General features: G+C 40.3%; 1 protein-coding gene across 5 annotated transcripts in view; it reads right to left on the bottom strand.

Annotated features, from left to right (window-relative positions):
• si:dkey-172j4.3 (diacylglycerol kinase eta) overlaps positions 1–17,171 on the bottom strand; it is a 95,679-nt gene that overhangs the window by 23,970 nt on the left and 54,538 nt on the right. For 4 of the 5 annotated variants that reach the window (XM_053681466.1, XM_053681468.1, XM_053681470.1 and 1 more), the window contains 6 exons: positions 4,150–4,260; positions 3,992–4,072; positions 3,530–3,634; positions 3,305–3,437; positions 3,031–3,137; positions 2,799–2,924 (listed from right to left, as the gene is read on the bottom strand). In XM_053681466.1, the coding sequence (XP_053537441.1) occupies positions 2,799–2,924; positions 3,031–3,137; positions 3,305–3,437; positions 3,530–3,634; positions 3,992–4,072; positions 4,150–4,260 (663 nt within the window). Of the gene's footprint in view, positions 1–2,798; positions 2,925–3,030; positions 3,138–3,304; positions 3,438–3,529; positions 3,635–3,991; positions 4,073–4,149; positions 4,261–14,026; positions 14,309–17,171 lie in introns of those variants that run through there. The other variant, XM_053681467.1, reaches the window with a different exon arrangement.

The following is a 17,171-nucleotide window of genomic DNA, read 5'->3' as shown; positions in this document are numbered from 1 at the left end:
AAAAGGTCTTACGCAGTAACACACTATGTCAAAGTTGAAAGAAATTCTAGAAATGTTGAGGAAGAAGGTGATTGAAATACATCAGTCTGGGAAGGGTTACAAAGCTATTTCAAAGGCTCTGGGACTCCAAAGGACCACAGTGAGAGCCGTTATCTCCACATGGAAAAACTCAGCACAGCAGTGAACCTTCCAGAAGTGGCCGACCTTCCAAAATTCCTCCAAGAGCACAGCAACTACTCATCCAGGAAGTCGCAAGAGAGCCAAGGACAATATTAAAGGAACTACAGGCCTCTCTTGCAGCAATAAAGGTCACTGTTCATGACTCCACTATCAGAAAGACACTGGGCAAAAATGGCCTCCATGGAAGATTGGTAAGGTGAAAATCACTGCTAACCCAGAAGAACATTAAGGCTCATCTGAATTTTGGCAAAACACACCTTGATGGTCTTTAAACCTTTGGGGAGAATGTTCTGTGGACTCACAACTCAAAAGTGGAACTGTTTGGAAGACAACTGGATTATGCAGCAAGACAATGATCCAACGCATAGGAGTAAATTTCAAAAAAGGCAAAATTAAAGTTTTGGAGTGGCCTAGTCAAAGTCCTGAAGCTGTGGCAGGACCTTAAGCATGCAGCACATACTTGAAAACTCTCCAATGTAATGTGGCTGAACTAAAGCAGTTCCTAAAAGAAGAGTGGGTCAAAATTCCACCACTGCGCTGTGAAAGACTGATCTCCAGTTATCGGAAGCGTTTTGCTGCAGTTATTCCTGCTAAAGGTGGCACAACCAGATTTTAAGTTTAAGGGGCAATTAGCTTTTAAATAAATAAAAATTGCATTGTGTGTTAACTCAGGTTGCCTTTGTTTTATGTTGTATTCTGTTCGAAGATGTAAAACTATTTAGTATGAGATACAGTGCATCCAGAAAGTATTCACAGCGCTTCACTTTTTCCACATTTTGTTATGTTACAGTCTTATTCCAAAATGGATTAAATTCATTATTTTCCTCAAAATTCTACAAACAATACCCCATAATGACAACGTGAAAGAAGCTTGTTTGAAATCTTTGCAAATTTATTAAAAATAAAAAACAAAAAAAAGCACATATACACATGTGACAAACAAAGGCTGTATTCGCAGACTTTGCTCAATACTTTGTTGAAGCACCTTTGGCATCAGTTAAAGCCTCAAGTCTTTTCGAGTATGATGCTACAAGCTCGGCACACCTATTTTTAGGCAGTTTCTCCCATTCTTCTTTGCAGGACCTCTCAAGCTCCATCAGGTTGGATGGGGAGCGTCGGTGCACAGCCATTTTCAGATCTCTCCAGAGATGTTCAATCGGGTTCAAGTCTGGGCTCTGGCTGGGCCACTCAAGGACATTCACAGAGTTGTCCTGGAGCCACTCCTTTGTTATGTTGGCTGTGTGCTTAGGGTCATTGTCCTGTTGGAAGATAAACCTTCACCCCTGTCTGAGGTCCAGAGCGCTCTGGAGCAGGTTTTCATCAACAATGTCTCTGTACATTGCTGCATTCATCTTTCCCTCCATCCTGACTAGTCTCCCAGTTCCTGCCGCTGAAAAACATCCCCACAGCATGATGCTGCCACCACCATGCTTCACTGTAGGGATGGTATTGGCCAGGTGATGAGTGGTGTCTGGTTTCCTCAAGACACAACACTTGCCATTCAGGCCAAAGAGTTCAATCTTTGTTCAAACTTTGGTCTGAGAGTCCTTCAGGTGCCTTTTGGCAAACTCCAGGCAGGCTGTCATGTGCCTTTTAATGAGGAGTGGCTTCCATCTGGCCACTCTACCATTCATGCCTGATTGATGGAGTTCTGCAGAGATGTTTGTTCTTCTGGAAGGTTCTTCTCTCTCCACAGAGACACGCTGGAGCTCTGTCAGAGTGACCATCGGGTTTCTGATCACCTCCCTGACTAAGGCCCTTCTCCCCCGATCGCTCAGTTTGGCCGGGCGGCCAGCTCTAGGAAGAGTCCTGCTGGTTCCAAACTTCTTCCATTTACGGATGATGGAGGCCACTGTGCTCATTGGGACCTTCAATGCTGCAGAAATGTTTCTGTACCCTTCCCCAGATCTGTGCCTCAATACAATCCTCTCTCGGAAGTCTACAGACAGTTCCTTGGACCTCATGGCTTGGTTTGTGCTCTGACATGCATTGTTAACTGTGCGACCTTATACAGACAGGTGTGTGCCTTTCCAAATCATGTCCAATCAACTCAATTTACCACAGGTGGACTCCAATCAAGTTGTAGAAACACCTCAAGAAGGATGATCAGTGAAACAGGATGCACCTGAGCTCAATTTTGAGTGTCATGGCAAAGGCTGTGAATACTTATGCACGTGTGCTTTTTTTGATTTTTATTTTTAATAAATTTGCAAAGATTTCAAACAAAATTCTTTCACACTGTCATTATGAGGTATTGTTTGTAGAATTTTGAGGAAAATAATGAATTTAATCCATTTTGGAATAAGACTGTAACATAACAAAATGTGGAAAAAGTGAAGTAATGTGAATACTTTCCAGATGCACTGTATACAAAAACACAGCACTGTATATAAAAATGATACTTTTTCACAGCACTGTACATAAAAATAAACTATGTAACACAAACAAATAGGAAAAATAAACATTTATTACAAAGAATGCAGAAGATCCATGATTTTCAGAATATTATTATATTATTTAGCACAATATTAATATCATGTTTTCATAAGCTAGCAATGCGTGTATGAGTTCCAGTCTTTATTAATGCTGTGTGTTAAGTCAAAGTCCAGAACACTTACGATGGCTTTGCACCAGAGACAGCGCCAGTCCTGCAGCCTGCGCACACTGCCGCATGTCCGATCACACACCACACACTTAGCACTGACCGGCAGGTTCCCCTCCAGCCACTGGTGAGGCATGGATACCTGGACACACACACACACACACACACACAGCAGTTCTCACTTATTCACCACTAAAAGCATAATTACACTAACAAACACATACATCTATTCAAAGATATAAACTCACCCCATCTTCATCCTCGATGATGTCATTTCCTATGGAAGCCAGAGTGGTCCACTTACAGTTGTTTGTGGATCGGACAGCACAGCGTTTATGAGCTTTAAACTTACACACTGTAACACACCAAGAATGAGACAGTGAGAGATAACATAGAACAAAAGATGCACAGAAGGAACATTGATGCAGCAATGATAAAAACTAGATAAAGAGAACATAATGGCAGGAGCGTGGTTGCTTTGTGTTGCTGCTTGTGCTGTTGGTTGAATTCTTGCGTGTTTACCTTCGCAAGACAGGCCGTGAGATGTGACTCCAGGAAGTGCCTCCCGACAGACGTTACAGAATGTAGGGCGAGCATGAGAGCATGCGTACCAATTATGCATCCCGGAGAAGTGTTCCATATTAAACTGACTGGCCTGAGATCACACAAAAGGCAAACACTTCATCACTATTTACCCATGTGAACATCATCTGTGATGAGAACACATCGCAAAATTCAAACGCTGACCTCGTATGTCTCCCATTTCTGTACAGACTTCAGAGCGCCGATCCAATCCTCCATCTCTTTCCTGCTCTCCGCACATAGCATCAACTTTCGGAAAGGAGTGATCACCTGCAAACAGGTTAAGGAGAACAGGTGAAAGCAGTGAGAGAGAGTGTGCAAGGAGGTGTAAGAGAAGTGAAAGTAAACGTAAGCGACAGCAAGTGAGGGAGAGTTAGTGAAAGTGAGTAGTGAATGACTGTGTAAGTTAGTTAAAGGGAGGGACTGAGGGATTAAATAAGTACAGTTAGTGAGCAAGAGAGTGAGTAGAGTTGACTGCACTGTAAAGCATATTTATATACTCACTGAAAAGCTGTACATACTCACTGTAAAGCTGTATATACTCACTGTAAAGCTATATGCTCACTGTAAAGCTGTGTACACTTCTGTAAAGCTGTGTGTACTCACTGTACAGCTGTGTGTACTCACTGTAAAACTGTTGTTTATGTTCTTGGTGCTTGTCTCTGCCACACTGGCATCAGAAAGGTCGACCTCGTCAAAAATAAGGGACTGCGACAAAAGAAACAAGCTCAGACAAACTGAGTTCCATTAAGAGTCATCAAGATAAGAGTTATTACTGCTATTACCTTTGAGTCCTTGGCATAGTAGAGAGTCCTGCCTCTTAGTTTGAAGTATCTCCTCTTCCATCTTTGAAAGGAGCTGGTCTGCTTTAACAGGATACCCTCCTTCACACTCTTCTACAGGGCAAGTGAAAGAAGGAGAAAGTTCATGACGATTAACTAACTTGTGGGTATATCATGTGAACCTATTTGAGGCATGTCCAAATAACATGCCTTAGAGGCATAACTTATTCAGCGTCCACAGCAGCGCAGATGGAAAATAGAATTTCTAGTGCAGACACTGATCTGAGCTGTGCTATTTTGATATACCATAATGATCACACTTAAATATATTGTGGAAGAACGTGTCCCAAGTCACCTAGCAACATTCGTGTGGTTGTTAAAAGCTTTCACACTGCCAGAAGGGACCAACATTCTTAATGAAGCATGTCACGGCTTCATTTGACTACAGCAGCTATCTAGTTTGCATTCTCGAAAGAAAAATGATAACCGTCAGTCTGTGTATCTGTGAATTAGTTTAATTTAGTTTCAGTTTTCACCTAAATTGACTATTGACTCTTATAAAATGCACGCCCATGTATACAACACAACACAACATACTTAATCTTGTCTCACTGGTAGATCAGTCACAGGACACCTAAACTAACATGTCTTTCTATTCAAAAAACATTATAGGAAAGACTGACACCTCTTTTAAAAGAGCTAATATAAAGTGGTCAGCTTTGATTGGCAGTGTATGTTAGACAGAATGCATTAACTGTGACACACACCCACACATCCATCCACACACACACACACACACACACGCACACACACACACACACACACACACACACACACACACACACACTATACGACGTCAGATGATGACTCAGACTCCTCAGAGTGACGCACTAAACTCCTTTAATCTTTACACGTCCTCCTCTGTCGTCTCTGCCCTCTCCCTCCGTGTCCTCATTCCCACACCTCGTTTTCCCCATTTTCGTTCTTTCAAACATTTCCCCCTCCTTCTCATCCTCCTCTCTATGTTCTCGACATCTGCTCTTATCCACAATGTCCTTCATGGTGCTGAATCTTAAAATCCCACAATGTCCAACAAAGTTTATTAGTTCCAATTGTGTGTTATTGCTTTCTGCAGTCCTGGGGAATGAACGATCTCAGTGACGCACATTTGAAAATTTAATTCGGTCTTTACGCGTGTGCGTGTGTGTGTGTGTGTGTGGAGGGGGGGGGGGGGGGGAGGGTGAGTGTAGCAGAAAAGATGAAGGCATCACCATCGTCTGCTGTCACTGTGAACATGTGAGTGGATTGTTAAACCGTTGCAGTTAGTCAGAGCTAGCAGGAATTGAAATGCTTAGTGCACAGCTATAAGCAATTATTCTAGGAAGCAAGACTTCACCTTTTATCCACCTTTTATCATAAGACAGATGCACACGAGAGAAAGAGATAGAGAGGCCAATGAGCAAGAAAAAATGACAGACCTAGAGACAAAAAAGAGAGGAAAAATAGAGACATAATTATGCTCTCTAAGCACAGCTCACACAGGAAATCAGCTCAAAGGCAATAAAGCAGTAAGAAACAAACCATTACAACAACCATGTTCCAGTAGCCAGAACCAATCATTACCAGAGAAAACACATCTGATGAACACATCTATAACTCTAATGAGTTGTCATCATGTCTTTTTCATATATACATAAATTGACAAGGAAGATGTTTGGGAATAACAAGGCTGCTTAAAACTGAGATAAAACTCAGGTAAACCTGTGGCAATGTGAGACTTTTAGAGCGTTAGATAATGCAAGCCATCAGCAGCCTGCGTCAAACAGGACAGTCTAATGCTATTAGCAACAGCTAGGATAGCCAGCTAGTTTAGTGTTAGTTTCTCATCTAATACAGGCTAAAAGAGGTCCACACAATGAATGTTTTGTATTAACAAGTTTATTTGCTAATGAGAAGGTGCTTTAATGAAGGTGCTTTAATGCTAGATCATAGCTAGCATAAAGGAGTGGGAAGGACACTGTCTGTACAAACAGGTAAACAGAGTCAGCTAGCTTATTGTGAGAGACTGAAATAAACCTACAGCCATGGTGATGTATAATTAATCTTAAAATTTAAACATGCTATTTCCTTTTTGTCCTGTCCAGGTTTGTATATTTTTTACCTCCACTCAACTGCTAGCTAGCTAAATTAGCTGACAGGTTTTCCTTGCTCCTTCACAACACAGTATCACTATTTTCTATAAGACATATTTTAAGAACTTGACTGAGCCTCTGCTTATGATATCGCAAAGCTGCAGAACATATTTGTCTAAAACATAATGATAGCAATTTGTGTTCTAAGTAAGAATATTTTTGAATTACTGGTGCATTCTTAGGGAAATACATATGTGGAACAATATATATATATATATATTTTTTTTTTTTTTCCAAGGGTGATTCAGATACCATGGGTGTGCCTCCTCCCCACCACCCAAAGTTAAAACTAAACCTACACTTTTGGAAGTGAGTAATATGCCGTAGAGGGAAAACTGATCCAACTCCCTTTTGGTGGATTTGTCCATTATGTACATTACACTATACTAATCGCTCATATTTTCTCAGCAACCTCATGCAAACAAACCAATTCACCCCTGCATTCCACCACCTTTCAGTGTTACAATGTCGCAATTGGCTAAAAAAGGTCTATATAGTGTCACATGTCTCCTGACCAAGGTTCCCTACACAACTCCCCGCAAACCAATCATCTAAAGATCGCTCTCTGATAGCTCAATGTCAGCCGATCACTCTTATCTGTCAGTTCCCATGGTAACGCCAATGATTTGTCTGCAAACACAGTCGCCAGTTGTTTAATCAGTGGACTAGGGAAAGGGTGGGGCAAACTTGCAGGCGAAGAGCATTTTAAACACAGGTTACATTTCAACAAAGAAAAATCTGACTGCAAGTTAGGTGTGGACTGGCCTACATATTAGAATATATGACTATACAAAAACTATGTGTCTTTTAGATAGCCAAATATCAAAGACTGATAAAAATGTAGGAAAAATATACCTGAATCTTTGCAGAAATATTCATGTTTATAAGTCTATACTGCAACAAAACTAAACCCAGTCCTGGAGGACATTTCCTTGCTACAGTTCTCAAGTCTATACTGCAACAAAACTAAACCCAGTCCTGGAGGACATTTCCTTGCTACAGTTCTCAATTATATACTGCAACAAAACTAAACCCAGTCCTGGAGGACATTTCCTTGCTACAGTTCTCAAGTCTATACTGCAACAAAACTAAACCCAGTCCTGGAGGACATTTCCTTGCTACAGTTCTCAAGTCTATACTGCAACAAAACTAAACCCAGTCCTGGAGGACATTTCCTTGCTACAGTTCTTAATTATATACTGCAACAAAACTAAACCCAGTCCTGGAGGACATTTCCTTGCTACAGTTCTCAAGTCTATACTGCAACAAAACTAAACCCAGTCCTGGAGGACATTTCCTTGCTACAGTTCTCAAGTCTATACTGCAACAAAACTAAACCCAGTCCTGGAGGACATTTCCTTGCTACAGTTCTCAATTATATACTGCAACAAAACTAAACCCAGTCCTGGAGGACATTTCCTTGCTACAGTTCCAGGACCAAAGTGCATTTTGGACTCTTATGCACGATTTTGGTGAATAAGTAGATGGCGATAAGAACCTTGGTTAAAAATACCAAAAAAATATTTCAGTGCAGGAATGTACAGAGTAGAAATATTTGCACTTCTCTGGTCTGTATGGCTTTTTTTTTTTTTTTTTTTTAAATCACCTGGATTGTATGATAAGAGTTTTGCTTGACCTTGGTATGCAATATTTGATGAAGTGTACTTTATGTGCTTTTCGCACCTGCAGCAAGTGGATTGACCTGAGCACAGCAGTATTACACACTAGGGATAAGGCTCGTAGTGAAATTTCACACTTGAGTCCATTTACTGATTGCCCTTTATTACAAAATGGCAGCTCTGCAAATATTTCCCCCAAAATTAATAACCTTCAAGTGCTTTTAAGATCCACTTTCCCTCTGATTTCATTAAAGGTGTTTTCAAATGTGTGTGGCTGGTTGTGAAATCTTGCTCTTGCAATGCTTCTGTTGCAGTGGAATCTTGAAATGCTTTATAGTCCTTTTCATTTTCAGAATATCTAAAGGGCCACAACACATATGCAGCATTTAGATCTGTTTGAATTGAACCCTGACGTGTTTAACTCCAAACTAGTCCGAGTTCCTGACTGTGAGAGATTGAACACCTTAGCATGATTCAATTGCAGTGAGAACTTGGTTCGATCCACCTGCAGGAAGTCAATAAAAACAGTGCCCTGAAGTGCAATCGAACTGTATACTGTTTAAGAATCTACTCATGGTGCATTTCAATGAGACCAATGACTATGTCATGAGTTACATTTCCCCTGGTGCTGTTAGACACTGAGCTCATGCTAATGTGCGGAGACACAGAGCTCATGGTAATGTGCCTGGACATGAAGCTACAGTACACCAAGTCTGGCTAACCGGAACATCACACATATTTCTGGGCCATATGCAAATGCAATCTCTGTGGGCTCCCTTCATATGTCTTGAAAACAAGTTTTTAATTCATGAGCCTGGGGGAACTCTGGGTAGTCAGTTCCACTCTTCACTCTTCCACACTTGGGCTAGGCTTGGTGTTAAACATGTTGTGTTTTTGAATGACATTAGGTAATGAGAAGAAGCGAATACAGAGCTATCAGGTCTGTTAGCTGTTAGTCCTGTCCAACACCTACAGCTGCACCAATGCTCTGCAGCAAGTGATATTAGTAAGATGGCTAATTTTATACCAGTCACAATAAACCTACAACACATATCCTAAGTGAATCTCCGAAAGGCAGTGCATAGCAAAGGTTAAATTCTGTCCCTTCTGAGATATACCAAAAATAACTGATTTGACTCATTAAAAGAAATTCAGCATTTTGTAAGGCTTTCAGGTTGCTCCACCCCATCTGTGTATTTTATGTTTTAACCAAAGACTAATGGCAACAGCTTGATCGATGAGGCATGTGTCTTGCTGTGATTCTGTTAAAAAGGAATAAGATAGGAGTATAATATAATAGGAGTGCCTTTTACTTCACTCACATAAGTATTGATCACATTTAGTTTTTCACCTCTGTCATATAAAGCCATTCACATCCCTCAAGAAGGAGAGCTAATTCCTCAGTGGTGGTGCTATGCATTCAGATGATATCGTATCTCCTGGAATTTGAGGCTACAACCAGAAAATCATACAAAATATCCACATCTTCACTGTAATTAAGCTAATGAGGTCATTACAACCACAACCACCTATCTCTCTGAAAAGACAGAGAGAGCTTAGAGCTGATACTGATTCAGTTCCAAGCCTGTTGCCTGCGACCATCGTAATAATCAGCATAGACTGTCTGTGCAAGTCTCTGAGACTTCCACACTCATCTTTCTTCAGTAGGCACTTTTATCCTGGCCTGGATTGGCTTAAAAATACACTCTGGATGAGATGACAGCCTATTACCAGGCACCACAAATGCACAAAAGCATCTCATCCGAGGCTGACCTGAGTGTCTCTGCCCCCAGGTGAGAGGAGTCATAAATGCTTTCAGGTTCTAAATGGATCCATACAGTATCCCTAGAGGCTAAACATTACATAAAGTGCTGCCTCTGAAAAGCTAAACAAACCATCAGCAGCTCTCCTGGATGGATATCATGCAGGCCAGAATGTTTTATTTACAGTAGTTGAACTGTGATACAGTATATATTAACTGCATATATCTGATATCTGGATACACTGGAAAACATCATGTACCTTTCTAACACTGTTAATTACACAATTAATGTATGAGGATGGTTACAGGCTTGTGGAGCAGTTAATAAAGCCAAGAACGTGATCAGCAGCTGGCACAAGACTTGATCAATGCTAATCCTACTCCAGTGCTAATCCAGTTAATCCAGCAGTCAGAGCCGTTACAGCCATGCTTTTCTGCTTTTTAAAGCCATCTGTTCAATTCTATGTGGTGTTTTCTGTGTGTTGACTTTGTAGGACAAATCCAGCTAAAGAATTCAGAGCGACTTTTCTAGTTCACACCTCACTGCAATCTGAATGCTAAGGGGTTTCAGTTTAACAATGTTTGAGGAGCTACATTTACTCTTACATTTAGTCATTTCGCTTGAAACCAGAGCCACACAGAAAAAGCACAAACTGTTTAGTCGTACAGGATTTCACATAGTATTTTTTATTTATTTATTTTTTTGTGATTGTTGCAGTCAAAAATGCTTGATTTTGCTGTGGCTTTTTTCAAAAACTCCAATTTGCGGAGTTTTTTTTTTGTTGCTTTTTTTGTGGGAAACTACTTGAATTGGTGAAATTGCAATTGCCCGATCTTTCATAGTGATGTTTGTTGGTAAATAAAACTTTTAGTTGTACTCATGTTCGACACACATGAATCTTGTCTGAATGTGCTTTGTGATGATGACACTTGATGCGTCTTGGCCCAAATTCTGTGGATATTTAGAAAAATTGCAAGCTCTTGTGAATTTTGCCGAGTTTCCTTGACTTTGCATTCATTTCTGTGATCGCAAAATCCTGGAGGGAGCGTTTAACATGCAAAGATCATAACACGAAGTGTGCAAAATAATTCAGGTTCTTGCCAGCGCTAGTGTAGTCTAGGACATAATACAGTAACTAAAAAGGACAAATCTAAAATACACCCCAAAATAATAACTGCTAGTGAAAAGCAATACAAGGTATAGGTTATCTTAGATTTTGTCTGACTTTTTCATGTCAAAACAGACATTCTCAGCTCCTAAAATCAATTTTTCACGGCCAAATATATGCGAACGGTGTAGTAGACCAACCAGTTTGCTGGAAACTGCAACCAACTAAATAAGGGCTACATTGCTAATGCTAACACAACATCTGTGGTTATTATTATATTTACAGTGTTTGCAAGAAAACACCTACATCATATTATCTTTAAAAGAGCTGCTGGTTCCCTGTACCTGCGCTGGCTCTAGCGCTGTCTCAGTGAAAAATGGTACTTGATGCCTTGAATGTGAGGACAAGAGTTGTACAAGATTTGTCAAGAGTTATTTATGTTCTGGATTCCTTCCAGGTGATTATTCTGTTTGTGTGGACTGTCCACCGACTCAGTTGTTAAACTAGAAATGATAACATAAAAAAAAAACGAGGGTTTTAATGTAAACCTGTGATTTGCAGCTGCACTAACATCAGAGTTCCTTTCATAGACAATTATTGAACACCTCCTGAGCAACCAGAATCCAACAGTGCTGCTGTATAAACTGCAGTAAGGGGTTAATATACAGTATCAGAAAGGGCAGTGGTAGCTCTGAGGTTAAAGTTCAGTTCTACAAGTCCCAAGTCTACAAGACAGACAGTGTAGTGCCTTTGAGCAGGAAGTAGCCTCTTATACATCATCTGTTCATGCATGGACTAGATACTGACTTAGTTGTTAAGTCATCTTGTCTCAAATGAATCAATGTACATCTTCCTGGTTTATGTGTCAAAGACAAGACAGATCATTTCTATTTGTATTTTAAGGCTGTTTGCTCAACAGAAAAATGATTAACACACATTGTTATATGATGTTATTTCTCTGTTGTCTCATAAGGTGTTTGAAGGAGAAATGACAAATTAACCCTCCTGTTACCCTCAATTCTTCCCCAAAAATTCCCCACTAGGGTCACCCCAGCAATTTAAAACTCCAGAATATGATTTTGTCAAACAAACTCTTATGTTTCTGGTAAATTATGTGTCTTTGTTGACAACTTAAATAGCCCTTTATCACTTCACCACCACCATGCTTGACTGTGGACAGAGTGTTCTTTCTTCATTCTTCTTCCTCCAGACATACCGCTGATCCATCGTGCCAAAAAGTTCCACTTTTGTTTAATTGCTCCACAGAACAGAATCCCAAAACTTCTGTTGCTTATTTATATGATTTTGAGACGACTTTTCTTGTGCTTTTGGGTCAGTAGCGGTGTACGTCTTGGAGTTTTGGCATGGAAACCTTCTGGATTTAGTACGTGTCTTACTGCGCTCACTGAAACCTCAGTGTCTGTTACCACCAAGTCTCTCTGCAGGTCTTTTGCAGTCACTCAAGGGTTTTTCACAACCTGCCTTCGCAGAAATCTGCTTGCAGCCGTTGATAGCTTCCTTTTTCTGCCCCGTCCAGGTGTTTCATTCATTTTCTACCCCTAGCCAGTTCAGGTATTTCATGTGTTCCAGCTGAAGCACACCTGGTGCAACTAATGAAGGCTTCGATAAGGTGCATCAGGTGTGCTTGACACAACACCTGCTATGCATATTTGTGCTGTCGTGAGGGATTCTATTCAGGGGGTTGAATAACTTTGAAACTGGAGAAATCATATTAAGTTGCATTTTCAGTTGAATTTGAGGAAATCACTTGACGCATTCATTGTGTTGAACTATTTCAGTTGCTTTTGTTTGATTTGTTCATTGCAAACAGCTGAAAGTCTGTACATTTTGACAATAAACCTGATTTGCAATGGGGGTTGAATCATTTTGATTGCAACTGTATGTTGAATAGATAAAAATATAATGAACATTATAAAACTACTGCATGTTATAGTGACCACAATCCATCCATCCATCCATCTTCTACTGCTTACTCCCTCAGGAGTAAGCAGGGGCTTCTCCTTATAAGCTTCTCCTTATTCGCGGGGGAACCTGGAGCCAATCCCAGGCAGCATCGGGCAGAAGGCGGGATACACCCTGGACAGGGTGCCAATCCATCGCAGGGCCCGGACCCCAAAGATAACAGGAGGGTTAAGGCAGAAATAGTTCTAAATGGCAAAATCACAAAATCAGAACAACAGTCCACTGATTGTGAATGTGACCAGTGCTTCTGGGACAGACTACAGATCCACTGACCAGGATACAGCAGTTAATGCACTAAGTAGCTGTTGTGCTCTGAAATCAGTGAAGGTACAATACTTTTTATCAGGTTTATAACTGCTCATTTGTCACTGTCAGTTAGCCGTACTGTATCGGTGACCTCAGCAGTAACTCTCTTTATGAGTTTATGATAATTCTACAAAGCGTTAAGAGATTTCTGTGTGTATGTGTGTGTGTGTGCACATGCTTTTACATCTTGATGTGGACCAAATGTCTCCACAAGGAGAAGAATATGTGACAGTTTTGATCTTGGTTTTTACAAAAAAAAAAACATTTTACAAAAACTTTGAATTAAAAACTAAAAGAGGTAAAAGTTTTCTTTTAGTTACAGAGGTTAAGGTTATAAGGTAATTCGATCTAGGCATAACATTAATTAACTGCATTAACAATCATGTCAATGATTGGTCCTGCCAAAAATAGTTAGTGTGTGTGTGTGTGTGTGTGTGTGTGTGTGTGTGTGTGTGTGTGTGTGTGTGTGTGTGTGTGTGAACACTGCTCTTGGTCCCCGTGGGCATTTCATTAATGTTACTGTAATCAGATATGAGCTGAGAAAGAGACCTGCCAACTTTGATAAACACTGAACACACTCACTGACTTAATCATGTGCATACTTAAACACACACACACACACACACACACACACACACACACACACACACACACACACACACACACACAGATGCAAGTAAAAAAAACTCACCCAGAAGCTACTGTAAATGTTACACACACAAAAGCAGGAGAGAGGAGAAAGAATAGTGTAGATAAATGTGATCCTTCACTACAAAACATCATTTGGCTTTTCAGCTTTAGAGAACAACCTCACAGACACACATAAACACACCACACACACACATGACTTTCTCAACTTCTTAGCTCTACAAGTCTATAAAAGCATTTCCACCAGTGTGCAGCTCTAACCTGGGTGTTCTCGTCAATATCTGTCTCTGTGGTAGAGCGAACCGTGTTGCCAGAGCAGCGCTCCAAAAAATCCTCCTCACTGAGGCAGCCCTGGTCTCCCTGAACTCCTCTAACACACGCGAAAGGCAGCGGCAGGCAACACACACCATTCGGACACAGCCAGGCCATGGCCATGTTCCAGCCGGCACCCACACACTCACACAAGCAAACTTTCACACTGACTTCCTCTATTGAACATGAACTCGCTTTTGAAGAAAGAACTCCTCTCCCAGGTGAGCCGGTAAAGTTAAGGATCGTCCTGTTACCTGGGACCGCCCTCTGAGTCGCACCCCACACACACACACACACACGGGCGTGAAAACGGAAAGACTGTAAGACTACAAATAAATGCAGATAAACCAGTTTTACAAGGAGGTGAACAACTGCTATAGGCCCTTGCCTGCTCCCACTGAAAACCCAGACAGGAGCAGACCACAGGCATGATAATGTAGATATATGAGATTAAGAAAAGGAAATGCAAAGTTTAATAAATCCTTTCACGTTCATGAGCACTGGAACTGGAATCTGAAGAGCTCGTACCAGAGGCAGTATTACATCACGCAAGAAGATGACGAGCAAGGAAGTAAACGTAATGGCTGAAAGAAATGTCATGGGAAAATAAAATAGATACACCGTTATTATTATAGGTGATGATAATGATGATGCTGATGATGATAATGAGGACCTCATCACAGAGGCAAGTTCCGGTGTGGTGCTTTAAACTTACAAGATTTTAAAAAGAAAATAGCCTTTTTTAAATATACTTTTTAAATTATCCATATATCTGGAATCCCATATTTTCATACTATTCTCGTTCTGTTTTGATTATATATACTGTAACTAGTATAGATATACAAAACCAAAGAGGAGGATATTATACCAACAGGCTAGGATATTATACCAACTGCAATTCCTAATGAGTAATACATTGAAATGAAAATGACACGTGTTTATTAAGTTAATTATCTAGCATTAAAAAGCACCGAGCACAACGACGTAATGCTGTTTATTAGGATGTTTATTAATATTCCACTTAAATGGTGAGTATAAATATGAGTGCAATGAACTGCTCGTGTATTAACTCACTTAAAAGCTTTCTATTCTTTATTAAATATCCTTAAGCTTCTTCTAACTTCTAAAAGTTTCGTCTAACTTGATGCTTTAATACTTATTTAATTTAATGTCAAGGTTTTTGTAGCTACCATTATATACCAAAACGTGTAATGTTAGATTGTACCTGATGACCTGATGATTTTTCACACTGTTCCACTTGCAGTGTGAGTAATTTCAGAATTATAATCTGATCCGTCATTATCATTGTTTGGGAGGTTTTAGATTCACGATAATATTGAAATGTCTTGATCATGTCCTGCTAAATATACAGTCCCCTCCAAAACTATGGGAATGGCAAGGCCAGTGATTGATTTTCCATCTTTGCTAAGCTTCAAAATGGCTTGCTTTTCTCCCATAGACAGCTCTCTGATCGTCACGTTGGCTTATCCTTTTTAAAAACAAAAGTGAAACTGAAGGATAAAACCAAGATTAGATGTTCAGAGCTGTTATTGTTTAAACAAGCAATCTATCAGGACATACCTGGGTAACAAGTAACACCTGCCAGCCACAATAGGATTTTCTCTTTCGCGTAACACATCGACATATACATACCAGGAAATAAAAGCTGAAATTCTAAACTCTCTTCTCATGTTCACCTTTTGATCTCAAACCCAGATGTCTCCAGACTACAGCAAAAACAATTGAATTGGCCATGTCATTCCAACAGTTTCAGATGGGACTGTATATGATGTAGTAAAGCCTTTAAACTAGGAATATTATCTAGTATTACCTAGTTAGCACAAAAAGCCATTAAAACACCATTTCTAAAAAGCTGCTCACCCTAAAGTATAAAAGCCTTTTCACACATGATCTACTTTACACCTCTCTTCACACTACTGCTTTACAATGCCCGTGATTTACACACAATCTGACATTTATTTACTAAAGATACGTCTGTTAATCACACGCTGTGTCATTTAAAAATGCTCTGTGAAGAATTTCCAGGTTTTTGATAGATGTGTGCAGTCTACAGAGTGGGGTGTGTGTTTAGCCTTGGATAACAGATTTGACTGATATGTTTAAGCAACTGGAGGGACATAAGAGGAAAGAACAAGGGGCTGAAAAAGCACAAGGACACACACACACACACACACACACACACACACACACAGTCTGATGTGCTGCGCCGGCTGTCTGCTTGGTCTTGTCTGCTCCTGTTAGCCTACGACTGAAACTAATGACAGGACTGTTACAGCACATCCTTCTGAGTGCACAACACACACACACACACACACACACACACACACACACACATACAAACAAAGAGAAACAGAATAACTGAGAGGAATGCAGGGAGCTCTAGACAAAACAGGAATCAGAATTATGAAAAACAAGCATAATCATTGTTTCTATACACCTCTGTCTCTACTTCTTTCTTCAGCCCTCATTGTTTCTGCAGTTTTTTCCCTGCAACAGATTTCTTCCCTCACTCATTATTGCTTGGGTCTTATACCCGTTCAGTCGATAACTCAGATTCTTTGGTCAAACCGATGGCAAGAAAAGAAATTCACTATGCAAGACATCATGGCGCTTGCAATTTGCTGAGGAATAAACATTCACATAATGACATCACTGCTTGTACTGGAGTTCCTCATACATGAAAGAACCTCATACTAGATACTCTGGAGTTCCTCACACATGAAAGAACCTCATACTAGATACTCTGGAGTTCCTCATACATGAATGAACCTCACACTAGATACTCTGGAGTTCCTCACACATGAAAGAACCTCATACTAGATACTCTGGAGTTCCTCATACAAGAATGAACCTCACACTAGATGCTCTGGTGTTCCTCATACATGAATGAACCTCATACTAGATACTCTGGAGTTCCTCATACATGAAAGAACCTCATACTAGATACTCTGGAGTTCCTCATACAAGAATGAACCTCACACTAGATGCTCTGGTGTTCCTCATACATGAATGAACCTCATACTAGATACTCTGGAGTTCCTCATACATGAAAGAACCTCATACTAGATACTCT

The sequence above is a fragment of the Ictalurus punctatus genome, chromosome 7, assembly GCF_001660625.3.
Source record: "Ictalurus punctatus breed USDA103 chromosome 7, Coco_2.0, whole genome shotgun sequence".
NCBI lineage: Eukaryota > Metazoa > Chordata > Actinopteri > Siluriformes > Ictaluridae > Ictalurus > Ictalurus punctatus.
The sequence above is the reverse complement of the archived record's forward strand: the minus strand, read 5'-3'. Positions and strand labels throughout refer to the sequence as shown.